Source organism: Mustela nivalis (genome assembly GCF_964662115.1).
Source record: "Mustela nivalis genome assembly, chromosome: 10".
In the NCBI taxonomy this organism is placed as follows: Eukaryota; Metazoa; Chordata; class Mammalia; order Carnivora; family Mustelidae; genus Mustela; species Mustela nivalis.
This window is the reverse complement of record NC_139029.1, coordinates 72,372,024-72,393,851: the sequence shown is the minus strand read 5'-3', so window position 1 is coordinate 72,393,851 and position 21,828 is coordinate 72,372,024. Positions and strand designations below refer to the sequence as shown.

Sequence of the window (21,828 nt, the reverse complement as noted above, 5' to 3'; positions counted from 1 at the left end):
TCCAATGTAATTACTTGAACGTTTTATTCTTCTCTATGGTTCTTTTCAGAAACCCGAGCAGAGCTGACCTTGTGTAAATGTTTTTTAAATGACTCTGAAACATTTTACAAATCCAATTAGTGCACAGTCAGATCTTCTCAGCTCACCTCTTTTGACACAGGGTCTGCTGAAGTCGACTTACCGCTTATTGTGACTCTTATTTACTTACTTTCTTTGTCATTTTTAGAAGACATGCAGTGAAGCTGTGGAACAGCTCTCAGAAGCTCACATTTAAATGTGGGATGATATGGAGGCATCAGGTGAAAAATTTGTCTGGTTCGGAGCCCGAGTTTCTCATCATAATTCAGTGAAGGTAAGTGGATGCTTTGGAAAAGCACAGAGTGTCACTTACGTTTCACTTGCCTCAGGTATCATTTAATCAGCAAGCACGGTTAATAATTCTGCTTTTCTATTTGTCAAGATCTCAATATTTTTTCAATATGAGGTCTGCTCCAGTGTACTTTACATGACACTTTATAATTAGTGGTACTTGAGAATTTGGCAGTTTTAAAAATTCATACAACATTCTTAGTTACAATTTATAAATGATTTTAAAGTATAATTAACATTCATCTTTACAAGTTATATGCAAACAAATATGCAAATTCAGAAATAAATATGCAAACATATAAAATGTTTTTGAATTAAGTAGTCCTTAACATTTTTAATGAAATCAATATTTTATTCATATTTTGCACACAATTTTGAGTACTTACTGATTTGAGGGGGTCCATGGCATATAGGCTTTTGCATATTTCAACCTCTAACTACCAGCAACAGGAGAAAATGAGAATGAGCTCTTTTTTTTTTTTTTTGGTGAAAACTGAAAGGATGATTTTGCAGACAAATCTAATATATGCTGTTGAGTGGGTTACTGATGTAATTAAAATGGTCTTTTTGCTCCTTGAGCTCCTTTTTTTTTTAAAGTGGGCCCCACACCCAGCATGGAGCCCAATGTGGGGCTTGAACTCATGACCCTGAGGTCAAGTCCTGAGTGGGAATCAAGAGTTGGTTGCTTAACCAATTGAGCCCCCCAGGCGCCATGCTCCTTGAACTCTTTAAACTTACAAGGAACCTCTCGTTCCTTAGGGGACATAAAACCTGTTTGGATCTCGGGGAAATAAAATTGAAGACATCAATGAAGCACCCATTTAACTTCTTGAGTTGGTGGTTAATGAAGACCAATAAACTGAATTTTTAACCATGGGTTCTTGATGTATTAAAGTCTGAAGGAGAAAATACAAGGTTCAGTATGATACGAACACAGGATTATTGGAAAATGCACCTTCAGCAGAAAAGTCACTAAGCAAGAGTAGGGATTCAATAAGTTTACTTATGATTTTAAAGAAAATCTATTCAAAAGGTTAACTGACTCAAAATCTTTGTTTTCTTGTTCAACAAACAGTCATCTTTCAAGGCTTGGCTTCAGTTGTTGCTCTTCGAGGCAGATTTCTAACTACAAGGGTCTTCCTTCTCTGAATCCCCACTGCATTAATAAATCCATGGGGCAAAGGTCTTTATACCCTCATTCTGGGCAAAGACTACATTCAGTGCTATTAGGGAATACAAAGAAATAGGAGACTTAATGAGCACCACACAGTTTAGCTCTAAAATGTTCTTCAATTTTTACCGGTATCCATGCTTTATTATTATTTCTTAAGAGACAAATTTCTTGAGGGAAAAGAGCATCATTTACAAGAAATGGTGAGAAGAATTTGAGTGGTGGCTCTGCTGAATTAGTGGTTGCTCACTGAAATGCTGTGTAAAGAGGGATTCTGAGGGTATGTCCTTAGTAGAACCTATATGGCCATGTTTATTGTCATCCTTGCTCAACTCAATCTTTTTTACTAGTAGCGTTTCTTTTATCAGAGAATGAGAGCTTTATGACCCATTTAATTTCCCTTTTTTAGCTGCTGGAAACTCAGGGGTAAGTTTTAATATAATTTTCTTTGTCTCTTTATTACTTGATTTTTTTCTTTTATTTTGTGGACTAGTTACTGTACTGCGATTTGTTTTAAACAGCCAGTTGCTTTAAATCTTTTTGAAAGAGATAGATAATTACATATTCTTCTTTCTATAAACTTTATGGTGCCTAGCATAGGTCCAGGGCCCCAAGGAAGCATAGACTATATGCACTTTGATTGCACAGAGAACACCAACCTGATGCTCTCAAGGTCTCATATGTTAAATGCACAATGAAGCATAAATGAGTGAGTGAATGAATGAATGAATTCGGAGGGAATTCAAACCATGCGAAAGATCATGATGGGATGTGATTTGCCAAGGAAAGCATCAGACTGGAGATGAATCTTGGCTAATGCCTTTAAAAAAGGCATAGACTAAAGATTGGAGTAGTAGGAAATAGCTTGGTGGGGAAAAAAGGTTTAGCAGGAATTGAAAATGACAGGAGCCATAATGCAATAAGATTTGACTCTTCTCCATGGGCCTATTTGCTTGGGTAGAATGCAAGACTGCAGAGATCAACACTTAAAAAGAGATTCATTCAGGACACATTTGTGTAGTCATCCAGATGGTATTTCCAGGGTGTTTTCAAGTTGTTTGTTGATGAAGGTGATCCTGCTACCTACATTTATTTTAAATTCAGAAACAAAAGATACAAGATGTGATGATTTGAACTTGCTGATTTAGGGTAAAATAATTCATTCACATGCATCCCAAATTAATCCCTTCATACAATCAGAATAAGAAATTGGAATTCTGATTTGCTGCAGACTGCTCCATAATGTCTGTGGGGACTGGTTTTGTTTAGTTGTTGCTGTACGAGAGTCTTAGGTAAACAACATATAGCTCTATCCTTGTGCATCTGGGTAGGCTTCAACACATTTATTATGCAACTTAAACATGAAAAAGCCAGATCTGCTGCACTTAGCAAAATAACTAAATTTCATTCAGTGTCAAACAAACCCCTACCACCTTCTTGTCAAGTAACCTTGGTCTTTAAAGACCATCCCTACACAATCAGTCACTTCCATATGCCTTTCATTCTTCCCTTATTCTAGGTTTTTTTTCCTCAACGTTTTGTTTCTCTGGGCTGAATTTCATCTCAGTTGATTGCCCAATTCACTTTTCATTCAGTCATAATTGTTTTTTGAATTGTCTTAAATTCTCAAATGGATTATGACAATTTGAAAATTAACAATGGCGCCTTAATTGCATGGGGCTGTGTGATCCACAAAACCCTCTTGGCTGATGTTTTTCCCCCCACCTGTAATTTTTTTTTTTTTTAACCAAATGTGAAAAGGTAGAAGCACACACACAAGCAGAAAATACAGATGGTTGTGATTTACAAAAATGCTTGGTTTTCCAATATTTGGAAATCAACCACAGATACCTGTAAAACTATTTTAATACAGAAATGAATTTTAAAGAGAATTCAATCAGCCTTTCTTTCAAACTCAGTTTCTTTCTCTTGTCGAAGTGGGAACATACACAAGCAGGACAATATTTTCTGTGTGTTTATGGAAATTAAAATTCAGAAAAATATCATTATTCTTTAATTATCTGATTGCATCTGGGCTCTCGGTGCAACTTGGCAATCCTTTTGCTTGTCCCAGGTTGGCTTCCTCAAATTCCTTGTGAGGCAGCTGTTCCCAACCTTTCAACTTGTGCGATTCTTCTCATTCTCAGCCTTTAACCTTGCTTCATAATTTACAGAGAATACAGTGGTTTCTGAACAGTCTCCTTAGACTTTCCTTGCTTCTCTACCTGCAGACTCACCTACAGAAGCAAAAAGATTTTAAGGTGTCTCTCTCTCAGTCTTAAAGGCAGAGGGTTTTTACCTTCATTCCAATGCTAACCTTTGGGGTTCATTGCCTTCCATCACCTCTGGCCTCTCCTCTCCAGGTCAAGCTCCTTCTTTCCTTCTCCCCTGGCTCCCTCTCTTCAGCCTAAAGACATGATCACCATCTACTACTACCTTAACCTCCTTAACCTTGTCTTAGCCACACCTGGCCCTCTGTGTCCAGCCAACTCTTTTTCCCACCTGCAACATCCCTCCCCATTCACTGGGCAATTGGGGATGAGGAGAAAAGACCACACCTAATCTCAAGTAATCACCTGGGAGCCCTTGCCCACTCATTCTCCTCTCCTCGCTCATCATCCCTGTTTTCTAGTTCCTTGTTTTTAACAGTTAAGGGGCTGTTTCTGGATCCTCAATGTTTAGTCTTGTATGTTTTCCTAGTTGTAGTTTCCATGTATCTTATTTATCCTGGATCTAACCATACCTGGTGGGCCTAAGTTTGGCCTTTTCTACCAAAAAAAGGGGGTTTCAGAGATTTTCCTGAACTTCGAAGCTCTTGGAAAACTGTTTCTACTTCCTTAGATCCCAATCTATTTTCATCCCATTGAACCAATGGGATGGTTTTGCTAAGATTACTGATGGCTTCTCTATTGCTAGATCCAATGCCCCATTTCCAATTTTTAACATTTTCTCTCCTTTTCCTTTCTGTCTTCCTTTTCCTTCCTTCCTTCCCTCCTTATTTTCTTTATCTCTCTCTCTCTTTTCTCTCCCTCTTTCTTTCTTTTGTAATCTCTACACCCAATATGGGGCCCAAACTCATGAGCCTAAGGTCAAGAGTTGTGTGTTCTTCTGACTGAGTCAGCCAGGCACCCTAACACTTTCTCAGCTTTTAACACTTTTAACTCTTTTGACTTCTTGATGCTTCTTCCATTGGCTTCCAGAACACCAACCAGTATACATATTTTTACTTAATGCCTACTGTTTGATTTTTGGGATATGTAAGGGAGTAATACATGGTGTCTGCCTCCAAGGACATTACAATGTAGAGGAGAAGAAAGACAGGTAGATGGGCAAGTACAAATCAGGAAATAAAGTCTGTGTGTGGAAGAATAACTCATTCTTGGGCCCACAGGGCCAAAGAGGACTTCACTTATTTCTGAACTGAGATTTGAGAGATGACTAGGAGCTACCTAGGTAGGATGGGGCTCAGGATCAGGGTCTCAAGGTCCAAAGGAGCAAGAACATGAATGTTCAGATAACTTCAATATGTTTGGTGCTATTGGAACTGAAAGTTTGGTGAGTGTGTTGTAAGAAATAGAGCTGCACAGGGCAAGAGCTAGGTCATAGAAGGCTATGCCAGCCATTTTAAAGAGTTTGGAAATTATGTAAAGATGATGAGAGGCTATTGAAAAATATTACACGGAAGAGTGGCATGATCTGAAGCATATTTTACTTTATTTTTTATTTATTTTTAAATATTTTATTTATTTATTTGTCAGAGAGAGAGGATCAGGGGGAGTGGCAGGAAGAGGGAGAAACAGGCTCCCCACTGAGAAAGGAGCCAGATGAGGGGCTTAATCGCAGGACTCTGTGATCATGACCTGAGCTGAAGGCAGATACCTAACTGACTGAGCCACTCAGGCAAACCCGAGTCACATTTTAGAAGGATCACTCTGGCTCCCGAGTAGATAATGAGTCGAGGGGTGGAGGAGGGATGACAGAAGGCTGGGTAGCAGGCTGTGACGGAAATCTAGCTCAGATGCTCCTGGCCTGATACAGGCAAGCAGTCGCAAGGACAGCAAAAGGTAGAAAGAGGTGATGGATTTTAATGTGGTTAAGGAAAAATAATGGAACAAGCTTGACAACTGATTGAATTATCCTCTGTAATTGTCTTCTGTTCCTTGCTATGTCACCGTGGTGTTTTTACCTATTGACACTATAGCATTTCTTGCTTTTAATTTTATTTTTCCATCATTTACCACATCTCTGACTAGGACTCTGTCTGATTAGTCTAAATTCCCATTGCACAGCATGATGCCTTGCGGCTAGCAAGTAAAAAACAAATGCTGTTTAAGTACTCCCCTTCCCTAGTTAATGTTCTCTTAATTTTAGCTTACACGCCAGATTATCATCCCACCCTTGTCACCTTCCCGCACATGATAGAACAGGAGATGGATACAGGAGACTGCGTCACCTATTTTAAGTTTTAAAAGTTGCAAATCAAATTTCTCTTCCATTGAAACTCTTTAAAAATGTTTACTTTTAATAATGTGAAGGCAAATGCCCTATAGTCCCTTCACTTGATTACTATTGCTGACGTAAAAACTGCCACAAACACAGAGGCATAAAACTGCACATGTTTATTACCTCTGTAGGTTAGAAGTCCACGTAGGCTTGACTGGTTTTATGCTCAGGGTATTACAAAACTGAAATCCAGACGTCAGCTGAGCTGGGCTTCCATATGGACACTTTGGAAAGTATTCAGTTCCGAGTTCTTTGGCTTGACAGCCAACTTCAGCTCCTTGCAGCTGTAGGACTAAGGACCTGGGTTCCTTGCTAGCTGTCTTCTGGGGGGTGCTATGGTTGCTGAAGACCACCTCCTTCCCTGAGGAGGAGGAAAGGCTGAAGAAAGGCTTTCCCTGAGGAAAGGCTGAAGGCCTTTCCACCTTCAAACCAGCAATGCCAGTAGTGGTGAATCAGGTCCTTCTTATTTTTTTTTTTCTCTCTCCAGCTTTACTGAGGTATAGTTAACAAATAAAATGGCAAGATATTTACAATGTGATGATTTTATATAGATATAAATATATATTGATATAGTATACATTTTAATATTTGTAATATATTTCAGTAGGTTTTTAATCTCTATATTTTTATTGTTAACACATTTTATATGTTTGTATATTTTATGTCTGTATGATTTTACATTTGTATACATAATATATAAAAAATATATATTGTGAAGGGATTCTTCCCACTAGGTTAATGAACACATCTATCATGTCACTTTTTTTTCTTTTTTTGTATAAGCATTTAAGTTCTATTCTCTTGGCAAATTTCAATTCTATAATACAGTGTTATCAGCTATAGTGACCATGTTATACATTAGATCCTCAGATCTTTTCATTTTCTAACTGTAAGTTTAGAGACTTTCACCAGCTTCTCCCTTTTTGCCCTATTACTGAACCTCCCAACCCCTCACAAGTACTTTTCTTACTCTGGGTTTCTAAGAGTAAGACTTTATTTATTATATATATATTAAGTTTCCACATATAAGAGATACTATGCAGTGCTTATCTTCCTCTGTCTGGCTTATTTCACATGGCATAATGCCCTCCAGGTTTATCCATGTTGTCAAAAATGAAAAGATTCCTGTCTTTTTTCTTCATAGTCCATTGTATATTTGCACCATATTTTATTCACCTGTCTACCTGTTGATGGACCCTTAGGTTGTTTTCCTACCTAGTTAAGTCTTTTCAGGTTTTGAATTTCTCTGACTTACCCTTCCATTCCTGCTCTCAGCTTCTTAGGACTCATCTGATTATGTTGGGCCCACCTGGGTAATACAGGATAATCTCCTCACTTTAAGTACATCTTAAATACTGGGGGACTTACTGGGGACTAAGGAGAGGAATCTTTTTATTTTATTTTATTTTATTATTATTTTTTAAAAGATTTTATTTATTTATTTGACAGAGATCACAAGTAGGCAGAGAGGCAGGCAGAGAGGGAGAGGAGGAAGCAGGCTCCCTGCTGAGCAGAGAGCCTGGTGTGGGGCTCGATTCCAGGACCCTGGGATCATGACCTGAGCCGAAGTCAGAGACTTCAACTCACTGAGGCACCCAGGCGCCCTGGGTGGTCATTTTAGAAAGTCTGTCTACTACATCATTATTTTTAATTGGAAAAAATTATAAATAGAAACCACTATAATGTCATATGTAAACTAATCGGTAGTGTTAGGCATATCTTTTTCTGGGTAAGTGTCCCAACTCTTTTAATATGTATTATTTGTTACCTACTGAGATTATAGATTTACCTTTTTAATCTTTCCACCCTTCCATCTGGAAATACTGTGTTGAAAAGAGGGAAGGATCAGATCTCCAGTAGCCAAGATGCCTGGATAGGAATGTCCTAATTATGAAGAAAATCTGATTTTGCGACCTGGAACATTTCGAGAAGATTTTTAGCTATGGGGAAGGGGAAGGGAGGCAGGGAATGTGAGCCTGCTGTAATCATACCAATTACATAATTTTGTTTTCTTTTTTTTGTTTCCTTTTTTCTCTAAGATTTTACCTATTTATTTGAGAGACAGACTGATTGAAAAAGAGAGAGAGAGAGAGGAGAGAGAGAGAAAGCATGCACAAAAGCTGAGGGAGAGGGAGAAGTAGGCTTCTTGCTAAGCAATGAACCCAACCTGGGGCTTGATCTAAGGACCCTGGGATCATGACCCAAGCTGAAGGCAGATGCTTAACTGACTGAGCCACCCAGGTGCCCTTGCATGATTTGTTTTCATGAGAGATGAAGAATCATGACTTTTTAGATAATCAAAATTCCCTGACAACCCTCATATTCAGATACAACTTTTCATTTATTAAGTAAGCATTAAATGAGCATCTACTTAGTGCTCGCTTCGGCAGCACATATACTAAATGAGCATCTACTTAAATGAGCATCTACCAGGTTCTCGGGCACTACTCCATGCACCAGACATGGAGTGGTATACAAGGCATGCCAGATTCCTGTCTTCTCAGAACTTCTTCTTATTGCCCTATACTTTGGTGAACCAAGGAGAAAAATGGCAAAAATAGGAGAGACAGGGTATGGTCATGTCTTCTCATATGGATCAATGTGCTTAGAGAGCTTCCCACACCAAGCTTCCTTTTTTCTTGAAAAGCAGCCTTGGATTCTGAAGGGCGCAAGGAGAGATTCCAAAGAAAAGTTGGTCTTTATCGGTTTGACTCATCCAGGAGAGAGGCCTACAGAGGTAGAGGGGGTTGGAAAATTATTCTGATTAAGCACTAGCAACTTTTCATTTGTCAAAAAGTTTGGCCTAAAGAAAGGGGGAAATCACAAACAAGGAGAAAGGGTCAGGAATGACTTTAAATATTCAGCTGGCGGAGATCCATTTGGTTATACAGCATACTGGAAACGTAGCCGGTGACACGATAAAGAGTTAATAGAGCTTTGCTTTTTTGTTATCACCCCATTTAGTGTAACTGAGGCCCCTGATGAGTTCCCAAACAATACCAAGGTGTGAATTCAAATTGCCAATCTTGGAAAATCGGTTTGACAATCAAATAAAGCAAATTCCTGACTTTGTCTTTCTTTGCTACAGAGCAAAGAACAACAATGCCATTGAGCTCGTTTGAGAATAAAGATGAGGAAATTTCCAGTCATTAGATGCAGCACTAGCAAATGAAAACAATGCTTGAGAGGCCGTTTATTACCAATTCAATTCAGCCTTATTTGTGGATATAAATGTGTAGTGAGTGTTTCTCCATTTCTTCTTCTCCTCCATTTTTTCTTTTCTTTCTTTCTTTTTTTTTTTTTGGAAAAACAAAAGCAAAAAACAAAGAAACCCCAACACCTACTGTTATAGGGAGTAGAAAACATTAGTAGCTGTGAAGATACTGAGAAAAGGCAGCAGATAAATTTGTATTCATGAAGCCAGTAATCTTTGTGATGACTGTAGGGAAGGGCAGACAGAAGTAAAGCATGGTGTGCTTCACCATGATAATTTGGTCCTGGGTCCATATTACTTCTGGATCTGATAAGCACAAACCTGGAGTCCAGTTTTCTTTTTTTTTCTCCAAAGATTTTATTTATTTATTTGTTAGAAAGAGAAAAAGAGAGAGAGAGAGAGAGAGAGAGAGAGAGAGGAGAGAGGGGCAGAGAGAGAAGCAGGCTCCCTGCTGAGCAAGGACTTGACCCAGGTGTCCTATGGAATCTAGTTTTCATGCAAGAAGAACATCCTGCCACTTGCGCCTTAAGTCATGTGCTGTATGAACTTGGGCAAGTTTCTCATGTTTTTTGAACATTTAATTTAAAAAAAATGTTTTTCACAACTAAAGCAATAAAACCCTTTTCTTAGAATTGTTTCACACCTATGAAATCGTGTGTCAAATACCTAGTACATTATTTGGCCCATGGTCTGTGCTTCATAAATGGAAGCTATCGTTGCTATTATTATTGCTTTTTCATAGAATAGCATTTCTATGTACTTCTCAAACTCTCCCCCCAAACTTGAAACGCTCTGATGCATATATTATTAACTTCAAAGCATAGATTGAGAAATCGACAAAAATCTGCAGAACATTGTTCCTAAGCCACAGAGGTAAGAAAATGCCAGGTGTTGTCTCCTTAATCTGTACTTGCAATGCCCTGAGAAATTCTGAAATGGCTTTATTGCCAAGTCTTGCACTCACATCTGACATTCTGTTGACATCAATGGGGATTTTACTCACGTAAAAGGCCCTGGATCAGGTTCCCAGACAGAAAGCAACGTAAAGGTGCCCAAGAATCAAGATGTGTCAAATAAGTGCCCCCCACCAAAGCAAACACCTCCGGGTACCCATTTGCTGCAATGAACAGAGTGTATTTGGCCGTGTGAGTTCTACCGGATGTATAAAAGAGATTTCCAAACTATTTGTTTTCCCATATAAAATGCCAGTGAAAGAGAAAAGAGGGGGCTGGTAGTCTCATGGTTGGATAATCGTATAATATTGTATAATGAGGCTGGGCCATCTGATGTTCAAGGTATGTCTGTTACCTGGAGGCAGCACTTTGGCAGGGAAATAGACCCTTCTTTGACCAACCTTCTGAGCACTGTCTTAAACAAAGCCTGTTCTGTGACTCATGAGCCCATTGTGGAGTAAATAGCCATTGTAGACTGCCATGTATATAAGTATAAGCATTTCTGGAGGAAATTTCATTTAGCAAACTGTAAAAAAAAACCTATTCTTGGAATATGTCTTGTAAACTAAACTTAAGGCTGTCTGAAATATATTAATTCAATATCTTTTGATTGGTCTTTTAAAAAAAACTGTTTAAAATCAATGTCCTTTTATTTTTATCTTAGTATTTAATTTCATTTGCATATGACTAAGTCTGTTTCTTTTGGGTACTTTTAATTCGCTAGAGTTGGCCCCCAACACAGAAAGAACAGCATTCCCTGAGCTAGGGCTGCCAACTCCGGCAAGCAGTGTTGCAAGTAAATTTGATCTCTGTACTTTTCAAACTTCTCAGATGTGATCACTGACATTTGGCCTGATGAAGGAAACCCTGGGGACTGGAAAAACCCGGAGCTCGCTACTGTACTGACATGCAAAATGTCTTATAATCTGTCTTTATCTTTCATGGCTGCAGTGGTCTGGATAAATTAGACCAAATTGGGCTAAATACTATCCTTGGCTACACTCACGTAGCTGTTTTCAAAAGCTAATAGGAGCTGTGTGTGCACATCCAAGGACAGAATTTGGCCCCTTTTGTCTTTGCACAAACAGTTGCTTTAGTTGAGATGATTATTCCTGAGTGACTGTTTTATAAGCAGTGTTTTTGCCCGGTTTAAATCTCTTTTCACTTTATTCTTCACAGTCGAGACATTTATGAATATGAAAACATGTAACTCAAAATCTTCTGTTTCCAGAAAAATAAAAATCTCCCCAATAAAACCTCTGGGTATTTGCGAATGAACTGAGACAGAGGTAAAGCAAGTCTTAGAAACGGTGGCAAACACAGGAGTAACACTGGGGAGAAGGGATAATTCTCATTAATGATAGCAATCTGATTAAAATGGTTATTGATCCTTGGTCTCTCAAAAGGGCAATCTGTCATTAAATAATATTTTCAAGGAAAATACAGACCAACAAATATTTATTTATTCGGATGCAAAAAAAAACCCCAAATTAATCTTCAATACACCTTTTTCCTTCTTCCTCAAAAATATATTACATAAATCTTAGCTTTTTTTCCCCAAAGGCTAAACCTTTTGAAAAAGAAGAGAACCGGTCTAATAGAAAAGTTTTTATTACCGCAAATTGCAACCTTGAGTCATCATTGAATTTCCTTCTAGAAAATCGCACATAGAACCAGGCAGGGCCTTAAGGTTTTGGAGGGGACTTCTTGCATAAATCAATATATAAGATATAAATACTATGTGAGATATCCTAGAATTTTTTGACTCTTTGAGGCACTTGTAAGGATTTGCTCATTTCTTTTGTGCTTTGAGGAAATCTCTTTTTTTATGGTTTCTTTTTGCCCTTTCTCTGAAGATGATCAATTTAAGAATGTATTTAGTTATACATTAGAACAGGACTTTCAAAACTCATGGTTATATACACTATCCATGCATTTACAATGGCAGGTTAAATATTTTCATTTTATGCAGTTAATAATTAATGTAAAAATAATCCCACTGATTTCTTTCAGTGGTTGATAATTTATCTAAAATAGTAGATTTTTTTCTTTTTCTTCTTTTCTTTTTCTTTTTTTTTTTTTTTTACTACCTGCCAATGTGAACAGATTCCAGGTCTTTGAGACCCATCTTATCGCTGCTTGAAACATTTTGAATACCAACTCCAAAAACTCGACATTAATAAAACATTAAAGTTCCAACTTAAGCCCATAAAAGTCAAGAAATCCAGAGTTAAGGTCGACCCAGCTCTCTTAACTCTGTTCTCCTGCATGTATGCATGGGTGATGGGACAGCAGGGCAGGTTGTTGCTTAAATCAGTCTTCCTGCATAATCTGAAAATGTAATTGAATTAGTGTATAAAGTATTTACATACCCTGCAGTGGTGAGCCCCACACACTATATTATCCACATCCCCTCTCAGGGTCCTCATTTTAACTCCTCACTGCAGTGTTCCTGCGAGGCTTCCTCCAACATGCAGAAATTGGACTTGCAAATACAATTTCCCTTCTTTTACGAGGCTTCAAGATGAGTGATGCCCACTCAGCTTTCCTAGTTGCCTTTCAGCTTCTGGCCAGACAGATAGAGTTTAGGTAACATTCTTCCTTTTGGCTAACATCCTCAGGGGTTGCTAGGTATTAGACAATTCCATTCTGTGGTTAAGGGTTATTTTATGTTCTAATTCAACCAAGTGCAAAACAGTTGCCATATTAATATGAACACGAGAATCATTAGATGGAGTTTAGGAATATCTAGTTGTAGAGCAGTTTTGTTTTGTTTTGTTTCGTTTTTTGTTTTTTGGCAGGGGTGGGGGTGGGGAGGTTAAGATCTTTCCCACAGAGACCTTGTTTGCCACATAATTGTTACTTAAACTTTCCAAACCTCCTTCTTCTCCTCTGTGAAAGGGGGGGGGGGTAACCATAGTCTTGATTTGTAGGATTCCATGAGATTGTGAGAATGTGAAGAGATGACATGTATAAAGTGTGTGAGGTATAGTAAGCATTTAGTAATGGTGGCTGTTATTATTATTACTATTATTTTTAAAGATTTACTTATTTATTTGAGAGAGAGGGAGAGAGCAGAGAGGAGGGACAGAGGGAGAGAGAGAGACCCCAAGCAGATTCCCTGCTGAGCACAGAGCCCTGGGGAAGCAGGATCCCCCAACTCTAAGATCAGGATCTGAGCTGAAACTAAGTCAGACGCTTAACTAACTGAGTCATCGAGGCGCCCCCTGGTGGCTGTTATTATTATCCCTCATTTTGATAGGAAATAATAATACAGTACTTCTATTCATTTCTTTTCATCTCTCATTGAATGTGAGACTGCGGGGGCGGGGTGGAGGGCTCCCAGTAGACTTCGAATGTTCAGAAATGTTACAAAATTTTAACAGTAACCTTAAAATATACTTATCCTCGGTCATAATTAAAAAAAATACAATGATACCATTTTTCATCTTTCAGATTGGCAAAGATGAAAACAAATGGTAATATCCTGTGTTGAGTATGGGGAAACAGGCTTTCTTATACGCTGCTACTGGTACAAACTGGTATACCATTTTGGCGGGCTGTCTGGTAATGTATATAAAACATTTAAAACTTGCATCTTGTTTGACTCAGCAATTCTACTACTAGAAATTTATCATTAGGAAATAATCAGATGAATTTTCAAGAATATTCATAAAAGTCTTATTGAGAAATTGGAATGAACCTAAATGTAAATATGGGACTATTAAAATAAATTATGGTGCAATCATACAATGGGATACTACGTAATCATTAAAAATGAATGAATTTTACACGTGTAATGGGTTTGATTGAGTAGGCATAAATTGCAGGGCACATATTTGAAATGGCTTCCATTCCGCCCCCCCCCAAAGCTGTTACCACTGCTGTCTGTAGAACCTCTCTTTTTTTTTTTCTGAGCAGCAGCTTTGCTTCACCACATCTCAATCTTTTTGCAGAGCTTTTCAATCACCTTTGGTCATTTAAATAGCCTCATTCTGTTTACTGAGACCCAAGGCCAGCTTCCTGGGCCTGTAACCCAGGCAGTTGTACAAGTATGGCTCTCAGAAGGTCCTGAATTTGGTTTAATATGTGGCTATTGCTGCCTTGGCTTTTTATTTTTTTAAAGATTTTATTTATTTGTGTGCGCATGCACAAGAGAGAGCAAGCACAGAAGAAGCAGACTCTCTGCTGAGCAGAGAGCCCGATGTGGGGCTTGATCCCAGGACCCTGAACCGAAGGCAGATGCTTAACCAATTGAGCCACCCAGGCTCACCCCCTCTTGGCATTTTTAAGAATTTTATTTTTGAATTTGGATTTCATAAGTGCAATTTGATAAGACAATGGAGCCTGTGCATGGGCATAAAAGATAAGTGCAGTCAATGTGTCTGACCTTCTTTCCCATCCCATTGGCATACAACATTCTCAATGGCCCTGGGCACAGAATTCTCAATAGCCCTGAGCACAGAATTCCAGTTAATCCACCACGTGTGGGAGTTTAGTGAGACTCAATCAAGTACCCTTCCCGCTGAGCAGGTGGGAACCCTGACAGCTCCAAGAAGCCATGTGTTCCATCCAAAGCCAGAAAGATGTAATGGCATTCTAAGAAATGTAAATGACCAAGAAACCCTAGCATGTCCTTTCATACTTGTCTTACACCTGTGTATTTGCCCACCACTTGTGCTGAAAATGTTGGCATAGAAATAAAGGAACAGGAGAGAAACACACAATTATATTTTCTTTAAATCTTCTCTCACTCACCAGTAAGCTGAAAGTAGACAGTGTGATAGAAAGTGTACCTATCAGGGAGTGAAATTAAGACTGTTGGGTTACTTTCCATGGTTTTGCCTAAGACTGAAATGTATGTACAGGTATGAGCTGCAAAATACAAGTTTTATAATTCTGATAATCCATACATGAGTTAAAAGCTTTATGTTTGCATGTGAAACTGACACAGAAAATTTAAATATGAATGGTCATATCCATGCTAATACTCTGAACTTTTAATTTTTCTTTATTCAGAACATGACACAGTAAAAAAAAAAAAAAAAAGCCCCACCATGATTAGTTGATGAGAAGACTGTAGAAGAATGAAAATACTTTTATATTTTAGTACCATTAATAGCACTTCTTTTTTTTTTTTTTTTTACTGCTTTTCAAGCATGGATCCCTAATTTTCATTGTGAACTGAGTCCCACAAATCATTTAGTTGGCCCTGATGTTGATGTTGAAAGAAGTGAATGTATTGGAGACAGTTGTTGCATTTGCTTATCAGCATTGTTGACAGCACTCTTCTGTCAGTAGTCCACAATTTTCTGGAAGCTTCCACCCTTAGTCCATATGCCTAGGTGGTTCATTTCACAGCTGGCTCCAAGGGTACATGTGAGACTCAAGCTTGATAAATCAGAATATTTCATTTTCCTAGGTTTATTGATTGATTTGGAGATGGTCATTTGAGACATACTGATCCATGCAAACCCTAAGACTCATGTAAGAAAATAGTAGGAATAGATTCTCTACCTTTTATAGCTAGAATTTAACCTGAGGACAGGTGAGCCTGGAGCTGCTGGTGGACACCATATGGATCCCAAGAATAATCCCAACATGGAGAATGGCAAATATTAGGAAAGTGAGTCCTGGTAATACCATTTTAGTCCCTGGATCAAGCGATGCCTGAAACTAGCTGGAGATTTTAAGTTATGCGAGAACTTTTGTGCTCAAGATACCTTGCATTAGATTTTGTCTCTTGGAACAGAATTCTGGCATAGCATGCAGAGTATACATTCATTAATGATTGTGTATAACAGATATCTCTAAAAATATATACCAAATTGGTAACAGTAGATATCCCAGTCAGGGAAGATTACAAAGAGGACTTTCATTTACAATTTTGTCCGGTTCCCTGGTGTTAGAATTTTATAAAGGAGGTATTTATTAGTTTACAACTGGCAAAAGCAAAAAAGATGTTTTAATTTTGGAAAAAAGAGTCAACAATACTTAATGTAATAATTTCCTATATGGACACAAGAGTAGATGTCTTTGAGAGGATCTCATGGAATATTCAGCAACAAGAGCTGGTATGCCTGTGTCAGCTTCTCTGCAGAATAACATGGGCATGCGGAGAAGCCACAGAGTCATAACACAAGACTTTTATCAGCATTTTTACTGTTTGGTGCCATACAGGAAACAGCAAATAGGGGAATAATGAGTTTGACCCTCCTAACTGCCTAGAGGTAAAAAATTTAATCCTCGAGTAGGCAAATTTTTGTCTTACTGTGTTCTAATGCATACATGTGTGACTAGAAGGAGATTTAGGTTCGAAGCAGTATCAAAAGAAGACATTGAAAGGCAGAAAGGAGAAAAGGAGTAAAGTCAAGCAGCTAAGGAAGGTTAGAGCAATCTCCTAAAGAAACTGGCAGAAATATTTCCACTAGCTCAGGGTTCTGCTGGGTGGAATGGCTATATACCACATTGAAGGTATCCATGGTTGTGCTCAGGAGTCTCGCAGACAACAGCAACATGTGGAGGAACTGGGAGCAAGAACCCTGTTTTCCCAGCATTCTGCATAGAGGTCTGCTCAGTCAGGCCCAGCTTGCTGCCCTGGGGACCACTCTCCAGCGCAGGACCCCATCTTCTGCTCGTCATAACAGCCCTCCTCTTCCCTGCCTAGATATTCCTCTCCCCTCCAAACCAGAACACAAACAGGGATCTTCCCCAACCAATTGCATAAGCTAGGAAAATTCGTTCCCAACATTCTCAATGAAGATTTCTGTGGTTTCTTTAAGTTTGACATTGCTTTATAATGTGTATGTAAGAAAGCACAACTGTTACCCTTCATTTGTACTCAGGAAAGCAGGTTGTTTCTTGGACACTTGCTTTGCCAGGGTGAGAGTCTGAGGACACTGGCTGAGGTTGAGAGGAAAGGAAGTGACGAGCTGGGCCTCCAGGAAGCAGCCAAGGCTACTGTGCCATTTTGCTCATGCTGACCTTTGGGATCAGTTGGGGTTGTCCCAGTGCTGGGAGGGGCAAACACTGTTTAGCTAGTGCTAGATTTGTTTGTTTTTAAAGTAATATGAACATCAGGTGAAATGTTCGAATGGAACAAGAGAGAACCCAGTGAAGAGTCATTCTTCCCATCACCCCACTCCTCCTTTTCTGTCCCCAGAGGTCAGCCTTGCTGGCATGGGCATTCTTCTGGACAGCCTGTGCCCATTGATGCATGCCTGCCTCTTTCTTCACCCTGGCTTTGAACCTGGTAAGTGACTAAACTGCAGTCTGAAGATGACACTCCCTCTGCACTTTAGCATTCTTTCCTCAGGCAAAACAATGAATAAAGAAACACACTCAAGAGCTTGAAAGCCCTTACTCTGGGTACATGATTAACTCCAGTACCTGTATTTCACACCTTCCCTTGCTTAAAGCCGAGCAGGTGACTGGTACATTCTCTATTTCTGCAGCATGCGATATTTCCAATTCACTGCAAAACAAAGTTCAAGCTGCTAAAAAAAGCTAGTTTTTAATTACCTTGAAATGCAAGTTGCAAGGAGGCAGCCTGACAGCTCGCATCAGTGGGATCAGTAAGCTGTGAAGACATGTGGCCAGCTCTGTCTCGTCATTAATATATACAGTGTGATCATATGCCGTCATAATCATTATTACGGGATCATGAAGATTTGGAGTAAAAGGAAAAGCAAGTATCTTTGTTTGAAAGGTCAGCCAAAGAAACAGACTGAGCTCATCAATATAACAGGGGTACAAAGAGAGATGAGTCTTAAGAGGGAATTCTTATCAAAATCAAGTAAGCAAAAACTTTTACAGTAATGTGGACAAATGAGATCCAAGTAGGTTACTTTGTACTGAACTAAATTTTGAAATAAATAATAGCAGTGATTTTCCAATGCCTGTCATCAACCCCGGCTAGGAATATCAATTGACTTTCTCAGATAACTCTGTATTTGACTCAGTTTTCATGACTGAGGTTTTATAAATTTAAGCCAACAGGAGCATGTAATTATAAAGTTACTGAAGAAACAAGTTTCCTACATAAAGCAACAACACATTTTTCCTTTAAAAGAACGCGCGTGCACGGGCGCGCCTATGTGTGTGTGTGTGTGTGTGTGTGTGTGTGTGTGTGTGCTTGTGCACTTTCTGCAGGCTTTGCCCACAGATCATCGTGAGGAGGGCTTTCAAGAGGATCTTTTTCTTGCTGTAGTGTCAGATCTTAAAATAAGATTTAAGGGCTGGGAAGTCTGATTGAGTGAGACTGAGACGTGATTTCTTGTAGCACCGCTCACCAGAGCATGGAGAACAGAAAATACTATTTCTGTATGTTGGAGGTTAGACATTTTGGGACATGTTTTAATTCAGCCTTTCCTTTCGAAATCAAATACATGCTGTAGCTATCTCGGGATGTGTAGTTGCTTATTATAGTTAATGGATTGTTCAACCTCTTTGTCCTTGGGATCGTCCTAGGTAGGTGCGTAAAACTGAGATCATGTTGCCCATAAAAACCAATCAGCCTGGAGCTGGTCCACAGGCGCCCAACACTGACGAGAGCAGATGGGAAAGATAATGTTGAATAAAGAGTTAGAGGCTCAGGTGGTACCAAACAAGCTAAGAGAAAGGGATAGGATTATTTCAGGTGAACCTCCGTGACACTTCTTGGACCCGAAGACGGATTCAAATACTCCCAGGGCCACGGCTTCCAGCTCCTTGCCGCGCCATGGCTGAATCCTGCATCCATTGTCAGCGTTCCCCTCCGGCGACAGCCTTGCCTGCATCCGTGAAGAACTCAGCAAGATAGTCTCTCAGGTTTATGAAGATGTATGAAGTGAGTCATTCGCAAATGAATATACATAGGAGGAAATGACAGAATTCTGCTAAATATGTTTATACTTGAACAACTGATCCCTCTGAGCTTGATTTAGAAAGGGATGTGCAAAAGTTTATATAAATGACAGTTAAAGAGATAACTGTCACAATGTTTACTGATGAGGTTTCTATTTATCTGAACGTTTAGAAGTTAAGTGAAACACGCGGCGTGGATGATAGCCCGAGCGGGTTTTGAGCCTGAATTTCCTCTCACGACTTGTGGCCAGTGGCCGTGGCGGGAAGGTGGTACCGTCCAGTCAGCAGTTCCTCAGGGGAGGTCGTGTGGTGAGGCCTTTGACACCGTGTGGACGGAAGCCATTAAATCTAGGCTGCAGAGCTGGCTGCAAGGACTGTTTGCGACCTGCCGCTCTGGGTTCTGGCGTTCCTTCAGAAGGACCGCCATGGGCCTCCGGGAGCGCTTTGGTCTGTGGCCCGGCTGAGGAGAAGCCCCGCTCTGTCCTTTGTTCTGGGCCCTGAGTGGGGCCCTTCGCTGTTCTGCTCCGTTGATGGCACATGTCCGAGGGCGTCTCACTTTCACTTGCTTCTCATGGTCTCAACTCGCACAGCCTGGAGGCAGTTGCCGAACAAACGTAACCTCTGCGGCAGGCCTCGCTCCGCGACCTGCGCTCGCAGCGGGGCTGGCGGCGGCCGCGCACTCACGCTCTGTGGAAACGAGCACCGGAAGGTGTGAAACGGCACCGCGGAGGATCTCAAACCGTTCCTCACGTGACAGAACTGCCGCGTGGTGCGGTCGACGTGGCCTGGGATGGAGAGTTTGGAGTGCAGAGTTAGAGCCTGATCTTTCTTGGAGACGAGACGGAGCCCTGGGGTAGGTGGTTTTCAGGCTTTCTCTGTTTGTTAATTTTGGAAATGGACCTTTCACGGCTTTACTTTCCTTTTCTGTTAAGCCTTTGGTTTAGCGTCTACAAGCATCTCTGCATAGGAAATTCGGGATTGTTCTCTTTACCTGGATTTTAGTCAGTGGACCCAGAGGTGAAGCAACAGTGCATATGGCCAGTGAGAACCATGAACCTCTCGTCTGATCTCGGAAGCTAAGCAGGGTCGGGCCTGGTTAGTACTTGGATGGGAGAACCAAGAACCAGCCATTAGCTTTAAAGTATGATCAAGGACCTGACATGGTATCAGTCATAAAAGAGCAGCAGGCAGAGGACCCTGCGTTGTCAGATGTCCACAAACCCTGGGTCTCAGTTATGAGGTCTGGAAAGAAAAAGATCTAGCCTGCTTTCTTCCCTTCCTCCCTTCCTCCCAATTTCCTCCCTCTCTTCCTTCCTCTTTTTCTTTTCTTCTTGTATCTTAAGTGGATTTTTTTTTAACAAAGCAAGGAAATACAACTTTTAGAGAAAGACATGTACACAAATTTCCCGAAAGGACAATTTAGATTTACTATTCAAATCTTACTTTAAGATCTCAGAGAGTTTGTCTTTTTTTTTTTTTTTAACATTTTATAGAATTTTATGTGCAACTCTAATCACAGACTAAAATATTTATATATTATTTTTAGATTTTTTTTTTTTTTATTTGTCAGAGAGAGAGCAAACGAGAGCGAGCACAGGCAGACAGAGTGGAAGGCAGAGTCAGAGGGAGAAGCAGGCTCCCCACGGAGCAAGGAGCCGGATGCGGGACTCGATCCCAGGACGCTGGGATCATGACCTGAGCCGAAAGCAGCTGCTTAACCAACTGAGCCACCCAGGCGTCCCTTTATATATTATTTAATATGCATATCTTTTTAATTTATTAACATATACTGTATTATTTGCCCCAGGGGTACAGGTGTGTGAATCGTCAGGCTTATACATTTCACAGCACTCACCATAACACATACTCTCCTCAATTCTATAATCCAGCCACTGCCTCCGTACCCACGTCCCCTGGCAACCCTCAGTTTGTTTTGTGAGATTAACAGTCTCTTATGGTTTGTTTCCCTCCTGATCCCATCTTTTTTTCATTTTTTCCTTCCCTACCCCCAAGCCCCCACCCTGCCTCTCAAATTCCTCGTATCAGGGAGATCATATGATAATTGTCTTTCTCTGATTGACTTATTTTGTTCAGTGTAATACCCTCTAGTTCCATCCATGTCATTGCAAATGGCAAGATTTCATTTCTTTTAATGGCTGCAGAGTATTCCATTATATATATATATACCACATGTTCTTTATTCTTTCATCTGTTGATGGACATCTAGGTTCTTTCCATAGTATGGCTATTGTGGACATTGCTGCTGTAAACATTCGGGTGCACGTGCCCCTTCGGATCACACATTTATATCTTTAGGGTAAATACCCACTAGCATGATTGCTGGGACATAGGGTAGCTCTATTTTCAACTCTTTGAGGAACTTCCATGCTGTTTTCCAGAGTGGCTGTACCAGCTTGCATTCCCACCAACAGTGGAGGAGGGTTCCCCTTTCTCTGCATCCTTGCCAGCATCTGTCATTCCCTGACTTGGGAATTTTAGCCATTCTGACTGGTGTGAGGTGGTATCTCATTGTGGTTTTGATTTGTATTTCCCTGATGCCGAGTGATGTGGAGCACTTTTTCATGTGTCTGTTGGCCATCTGGATGTCTTCTTTGCAGAAAAGTCTGTTCATGTCCTCTGCCCTTTTCTTGACTGGATTATTTGTTCTTTGGGTGTTGAGTTTGATAAGTTCTTTATAGATTTTGGTTACTAGCCCTTTATCTGATATGTCGTTTGCAAATATCTTCTCCCAATCTGTAGGTTGTTTTTTGGTT

General features: G+C 39.9%; 1 protein-coding gene across 22 annotated transcripts in view; it reads left to right on the top strand.

Annotated features, from left to right (window-relative positions):
• Positions 1-209: 209 nt before the first annotated feature.
• Positions 210-21,828, top strand: part of LOC309843271 (uncharacterized protein) — a 110,009-nt gene continuing 88,390 nt past the window's right edge. For 13 of the 22 annotated variants that reach the window (XR_014300010.1, XR_014300017.1, XR_014300018.1 and 10 more), the window contains exons 1-2: positions 17,892-19,907; positions 19,987-20,149. Coding sequence is in view for 1 of the 22 variants with exons in the window: in XM_082688601.1 (XP_082544727.1) it covers positions 19,585-19,907 (323 nt within the window). In the remaining 21 variants the exon portion in view is untranslated. Of the gene's footprint in view, positions 353-17,891; positions 19,908-19,986; positions 20,150-21,828 lie in introns of those variants that run through there. The other 9 variants (XR_014300013.1, XR_014300014.1, XR_014300015.1 and 6 more) reach the window with 3 other exon arrangements.